This window comes from Amphimedon queenslandica, unplaced genomic scaffold, assembly GCF_000090795.2.
Source record: "Amphimedon queenslandica unplaced genomic scaffold, v1.1 AMPQUscaffold_10345_Cont17126, whole genome shotgun sequence".
Taxonomy (NCBI): Eukaryota; Metazoa; Porifera; class Demospongiae; order Haplosclerida; family Niphatidae; genus Amphimedon; species Amphimedon queenslandica.
The window spans coordinates 1-6,638 of NW_003549384.1; the positions used below are offsets into that span (position 1 = coordinate 1).

Below are 6,638 nucleotides of genomic sequence, written 5' to 3' on the forward strand. Positions count from 1 at the left end.
TATAAGAAATTAGGCATGCATTGTATATCACTGTATACCTATGTTTTCAGCTGTATATCATTGTTTACCTATGTCTACTAGTCTTTATCACTGTATTGTCAAAGTTTATCAGTGTTTAGCCATGGTTACCACTGTATATCTTTGTTTACTTATGTTTACCTGTGTTTAGCACTGTAAATCACTGTCGGCCCATGTTTAACACTGTATATCTTTGTTTACTTATGTTTACCTGTGTTTAACACTGTAAATCACTGTTGACCCATGTTTACCACTGTATATCTTTGTTTACTTATGTTTACTTGTGTTTAACACTGTAAATCACTGTTGACCCATGTTTACCACTGTATATCATATGTATATACATGTATGTATTTAGCTACCTATGTTTATTAATGTTAGCCACAGTTTCAATGCTTATCAATGAGGTTTACTGTTGTTTTCCCATTTGTATGTTTTAATCATCCTTACCATACTTAATAATAGCTCTTTTAACCATTGATGTTTACCATGATGACAGTAAACTCAAGAGTTTGGATACATCATTGGTCTTAAATCAAGCCTCATATGGAGACATATCATGGGCTAGCTTAAGTGGCCATGCACACATCATAATTCATTATTATGTTTATGAAAACCTCTTAGGTTTTCTGTTTTTCCTTATGTAGTTTTCAGTTTCTTGTTATCATGCATAACTGGTTGTTAGTATTGTCAAGCATGAATGTGCTTTAGTTATTACAGTAATTGTTTTGAGTTATGAATATACCAAAACTATATAATGAGAACATGTTTGCTTTAACTATATGTAATACATTTTACTAATAGACAGTACATGATAATCAACTAAAAAGTAGTGTCAATATTAGGATCACTATAATTATTGTTTCTACATGAAATTAGTGTTTAATTGTTTGGCATGATTCAATCATCATTTCGTATCATCAGCTTCACACTACAAATACAAAAAGCTGCAATAGTTAACAAAGTACCAACACCAGAACATATCTAGATTAGGACAATAGAATTAATAGCTTGTCTGTTTAATTACTTACAGCAGCTGCTATGAATTCTGCACCATTTGGTGGATAAGGTCCAAGTTCAGTGAAATCATAGCGAGAGATAATAGTAGTATATTGTGGTCCAGTGCAATCAAATCTAATGAAAGAACCAGATCCTGTTATAAAATGATCATAGTCATTGTGTGTAGCACAGGTCTTTGCCCAACCAGCTGAAACCACCACTGTGGTATTCAATAGGGACAAAATAGAACCAACAAAGAGTCCAACTTGAATAATCCCAGCAACCAACCTGAAATGAATAAAATTAGTTAAATTAAATGTAGATCGACCACTGAAGTACTGAACTTACTTTTTTGCATTTATTTTAAGTAAAACAGTGATTAGCTCAATGGCAGTTAGCAGAGCCAGACATATTGTAGCAATGGTAGCACTTGCTATACTCAACTTACAAGTGGGTACATTATAATTTACCAGACTTTGATCTTTAAGTTGAGATTCAGTGATAAAAAAAGAGCATGATACCCCATTATTAGTGTTAGCCTGAAGGAGACCAAGAGAAGTACCAGCAGCTCCCAATGACACTAGAAGTATCACAAAAGTGACTAAGGAAAGGGCCTGGTTATTATTTTCAGTGCTTGGCATGATGTATGAGCTAAGCTTGCTACTTGTGAGACATACAGTTATTAAATCATTCCTTTATATACATGTCAAGCCCAATGGCCACACCTTCACTGAAAATGCTAAAACTAGAAGAGCAGTAGTAAAGAAGTGTCAGAGTGAAACTTGCTACACAACAAAGAACATGTATATGTAATTATGTATCTAAAAATTATTAAAATTGAGAATTCTCTCATAGTCAGTTTTGGCAAAATTTGGCCAAAGACAATAATAATGCACCCACGATTTTGGAGCAACTTTATATAAAATTCAATTTTTATTAGAATCAGATGAAAATTTCCATACAGCACACGAACATGCATATGTTTTATACTACATTTATGTTACAGAATTGGGCCAAACTGTACTAACCATGCTGGCCTGGTTTGGCGCAGCTCACTTCATGAACCTGCATGAGGACTGTGCTTAAATTCTGTGGGAAACCCTGTATATGCATGCTAAACATTAAATATCATTGGGCTAAATATTTCAAAAAATAAGAGTCTCTAAACTTGTTCTTATATAGTTAGCTATAGCTATTGCTCAGTTCTTGGAAATAAGAGTTCCGTATTCATCATCATCAGACCTCATCTGCTTCACAATAAAGAAACCAAGAGCTCCAAAAGTTAACACAGCACCAACACCAGCACATACCTATCAAGAGAGTAATTATTAGCTATTAGCTTAACTGTTTGACTTACAGCAGCTGCTATGAATTCTGCACCATTTGGTTCAATTATATATGCTTGTAGCTTTCCAGTGCATTGAAAGCTAAAGTCTGTACTAGGTTGAGTGGTTGTCATGTTTTTGAATGTGGCACATGTTTGGCTCCAACCAGCTGCAACCACCACTGTGGTAATGAATAGGAACAAAATAGAAACAGCAAAGAATCCAATTTGGAGAATCTTGGCAACCAACCTGAAATAGGCTATAACAATAAGTGCAAGTAATTAAATTATTATCAAACTTACGTTTTGATATTTGTCTGATATAAAACACTGATTAGCTCAATGGCAGTTAGCAGAGCCAGGCATGTTGTAGCAATGGCAGCACTTGCTATACTCAACTTACAAGTGGGCATGTTAAATGTCGGGCCTGCATCATCAGCTATAACTTGAGAATAAGTAAGGAAAAAGAAGCACAACATCCCATTATTAGTGTTAGCCTGAATGAGACCAAGAGAAGTACTAGCAGCTCCCAATGACAATAGAAGTATCACAAAATGAGCTAGTGAAAGGACCTGCTTGGCTGCACTAGGCATGTTACAAGCTATTTGGAATTTGCTTATGAGTATAGAGTCTAGTATGCTGCAGTTGTCAAAAAAATTATTCCTTTATATTTCACATCAGTGTTTATACATGCAGTCCAGCTCATAGGAATAAAGACCTGTCTGTATAACATTACATGCAGCCTAATGGTCAGGTGGGGCCAGAGGCTGGCTTAAAAGGGTCAAGCCCAGTGAACTACCCCATTGTTATTATTAGCTAATTACTGATTTTACAGGAACCAGTATTAAGCCCGACATACAATGAGCAACTTTGTTGCTGGCAACTTGTAGTCAGACTTTGATGTAGTTGAGGAGCACTGGGCAACATGTTGCAAAAAGTAGAGACTGAACTTCTGGCAACAAATTGCCTCAACACATCAAAAGCACTCGCAACAAAGTTGCTCAGTGTATGTTGGGCTTAAGATATTTCAATTACATTTGATACTAAAGTATTGCAAAACTATATGTATAAGTTCATAGACTGTAAGATGAATCCTATTAATGTCTATCAGGCAGAGTGTGTGCATCAATGTTATACGGGTGATAAATGATAATTCATTTTTATCAGTTTATATTATGGCAAATATTTAAAAAATTATTAGTAAATCTCCAATAGTAAGGGACCGGTTTAGTTTATTATAGTTTGCATATTATAGTAGTGAATATTGGCTCATTTGTATCATACTTTTTATATGACTGGTACACAATTATTAGAAAGCAGGAAGTGTATGAATACTGGTAATTGTTTTGTAAGGCTGCCAAGTGAGAGTTATTACAGTAGGCCCATACTCTTTCTTTTAAATTGTACTTGAAAGGATGCAAGTAGGCAGTTCCCTAAAGAGAAATAGCCAGCCTTACTGGTAATGTGGCTTCTCAATAAAAGACCATACATAACGATACAATAGAACAATGTGATGATGGTACATACATGTACATAAGAGATGAGAGATCAAAGGAATATTAATACTATTGCCTCATATGCTATACATGTATACATGCGCTATATAGACCTTTTTGAATTTGTTTGCTGAAGGAATAAAAATCATGCACAACCATTTTTGATGAGGCAACTATTTGAGCAGTCTTTGCATATTTGTATGTTTGCTTCAATTAACTGATACTATGATAAATAATAATTAATTATCTTTCAAATAGGATAATCAATATAGCTGGTATACACACTGGATTCTCCAAGATACTGACTGAAGGACAGTGAGCTATTGATTGTATAATCACTCTTAAGGGTTTCATTACTCGATTAACAAGTGAGTGGTTTTCACTAATTGTCATGTACCAATATGTATTAGCTATACCTTTCTATAGTTTATGAGCACTATATAATTGCTATAATTTTACTATGGGAATCATACAATAATCACTTGTGCATTGCAATTATTAGACTTAGTATGTGCCTTAAAAAATAACTAAGAGTTGAAATTGCAATATTTTGTACCAATAATTAAAAGCTACATGCAATTTTTGTAGTTTTACTGGTTTATTGAAATGGTGCTTTCACTTTTTTGTTGCTGAATAAAATTTGTACGTAAAAGTACAATAAGAATTATGTCTCAATGCTGCAGACATCACACGCAGTTAGCTAAACATGCTCTTAGTATTTTTGAACTATAATTACCCTGTACTATTATAGCCCATGCTTTTTTGCAAAAAATGGCTAAAAAATGACCCACATTTTTATTACATTTTTTGATACATATTGATGTCCTTATGCTATGTAGCAAGTTTGAGCTGATTCCGACATAAATTTTTCAAGTTATAGCCATTTTTACGAATATGCAAAAATCTGAAAATTACCCTGTACTATAGCCCTTGCTTTTTTGAAAAAATAGTTTTAAAATGACCCCAATTTTTTTTACATTTTCTAATACATATTGATGTCCTTATGCTATGTAGAAAGGTGACTTTTTTGAGTTATGGCCATTTAAAAAAAATGTCAAAATCTAAAAAATTCCCTTTGCTATATAATATAGCCTATGCTTATTTTTTGAAAAATGGCTCCAAAATCATTCCTAATTTTCATTACATTTTTGATGTCCTTATACACATGTATTTCTACAGCAAATTAATAAGTTTTGGCCATTTAAAACTTTTGCTGAATCAGAAAAATACTAAATAATAGATTCTAAAAATTTCTAGAAAAGAAACATCATACCCCATTATTAGTGCTAGCCTGAATGAGACCAAGAGACAATAGAAGTATTTGTTGCCTTGGTAATGATTTTATTGTGTGCACTTTTGGTACAAATTCTTACAACCAGAGAAAGCATGTAATCATAATATAAAGTAAAAGCTGAGCAGACACAAACAGAAACTTACAAAAAGTCATCACAAATAGTGCAAGTGTATATCGTAACCACTTTTGCATATAAGAATGAAGTATAATATGAAGTAAAACCAGAGTGTGCAAAAATACAAACTTAAAAGTCATAAAACAAAAGAAAATAATTGTGATAAACAACTTTAAACTAAAGCAATGGTATTGGTTAATAGTTTAATTTCACTGATTTAATTGGGCACTAAAATGGTATGCTCCTATACATACTCGTACATTAATTTAGTGTTACCTACGTTACAGCAAGTTACTGTAAGTTAGGCTGTAATTACATGTACTTATGACTACTGTATACAGTATAACTACCTGCATATTTTTGTTTTGTGCTATTAGTTTTAAATTATTAATCATACTTTGAAAAAGTAATCAAAACCAAAATTATTAACTATAATTCTGTATTTATTTAATGCACTAGCAAGGAAAGCTGTCATGCACTTAGATGGTTAGTACACTACATTGCATGTCAATTAAAGTCCATTTGTGTTCACCTGAGTCCTTGTTTTCTTGCTATAACTTTTGACTTACAAGTTCTATTGTAAAAATAAACATACCAGTGCATTCCTCTCCTTTTGCTGCCTCTATTGTATTACTTAAGAAGCAGCTTTAGCTCTTTAACTCCAAGTTGGTTGTATAACCCATGCAGAAAGTACAGCCATACTTTTCACAATATTATTGCATTGTGTTAATAATTATTGGGTGGGGTTTCTAATCACTTCCTGGGCACAGGTAAATGCAAATGGACTATAGTTGTTTTGCATGCATATTGAAATTAGGGAATTTGTCGGGATTTTTCCCAAGCTGTTTTGATTGTGTTGTTGCATAGATCCATGGGCTAGCTTAAGTGGCCATGCACACATCATAATTCATTATTATGTTTATGACAACCTCTTAGGTTTTCTGTTTTTCCTTATGTAGTTTTCAGTTTCTTGTTATCATGCATAACTGGTTGTTAGTATTGTCAAGCATGAATGTGCTTTAGTTATTACAGTAATTGTTTTGAGTTATGAATATACCAAAACTATATAATGAGAACATGTTTGCTTTAACTATATGTAATACATTTTACTAATAGACAGTACATGATAATCAACTAAAAAGTAGTGTCAATATTAGGATCACTATAATTATTGTTTCTACATGAAATTAGTGTTTAATTGTTTGGCATGATTCAATCATCATTTCGTATCATCAGCTTCACACTACAAATACAAAAAGCTGCAATAGTTAACAAAGTACCAACACCAGAACATATCTAGATTAGGACAATAGAATTAATAGCTTGTCTGTTTAATTACTTACAGCAGCTGCTATGAATTCTGCACCATTTGGTGGATAAGGTCCAAGTTCA

General features: G+C 33.0%; 1 protein-coding gene and 2 long non-coding RNA genes across 4 annotated transcripts; all 3 read right to left on the reverse strand.

Moving 5' to 3' along the window:
- Positions 1 to 787: 787 nt before the first annotated feature.
- Positions 788 to 1,514, reverse strand: LOC109590210 (uncharacterized). 2 transcript variants are annotated; one of them, XR_002189215.1, is made up of 3 exons: positions 1,366 to 1,514; positions 1,050 to 1,305; positions 788 to 1,002 (listed from the first exon to the last, which is right to left on the reverse strand). It is a non-coding gene; the product is annotated as an uncharacterized LOC109590210 (long non-coding RNA). The 2 variants fall into 2 exon arrangements; XR_002189214.1 differs by having other exon boundaries at positions 788 to 1,305.
- Positions 1,515 to 2,125: 611 nt separating this feature from the next.
- Positions 2,126 to 2,990, reverse strand: LOC109590209 (uncharacterized). Its single transcript, XM_020006130.1, has 3 exons — positions 2,645 to 2,990; positions 2,375 to 2,591; positions 2,126 to 2,327 (listed from the first exon to the last, which is right to left on the reverse strand). The coding sequence occupies exons 1-3, from the start codon at positions 2,932 to 2,934 to the stop codon at positions 2,217 to 2,219; spliced, it is 618 nt and encodes a 205-aa protein (XP_019861689.1). The 5' UTR covers positions 2,935 to 2,990; the 3' UTR covers positions 2,126 to 2,216.
- A 3,337-nt stretch (positions 2,991 to 6,327) lies between these two features.
- Positions 6,328 to 6,627, reverse strand: LOC109590211 (uncharacterized). The gene is made up of 2 exons (XR_002189216.1): positions 6,590 to 6,627; positions 6,328 to 6,542 (listed from the first exon to the last, which is right to left on the reverse strand). It is a non-coding gene; the product is annotated as an uncharacterized LOC109590211 (long non-coding RNA).
- Between the last annotated feature and the right edge of the window lie 11 nt (positions 6,628 to 6,638).

Excerpts from the sequence above, each read along its gene's own strand:
- LOC109590209 (XM_020006130.1), bottom strand. The coding sequence starts at position 2,934 with ATGCCTAGTGCAGCCAAGCAGGTCCTTTCACTAGCTCATTTTGTGATA. Across the intron at positions 2,592-2,644 it reads TATCAGACAAATATCAAAAC|GTTGGTTGCCAAGATTCTCC; the intron begins GTAAGTTTGATA and ends AGCCTATTTCAG. Across the intron at positions 2,328-2,374 it reads CAGAATTCATAGCAGCTGCT|GTATGTGCTGGTGTTGGTGC; the intron begins GTAAGTCAAACA and ends CTCTCTTGATAG.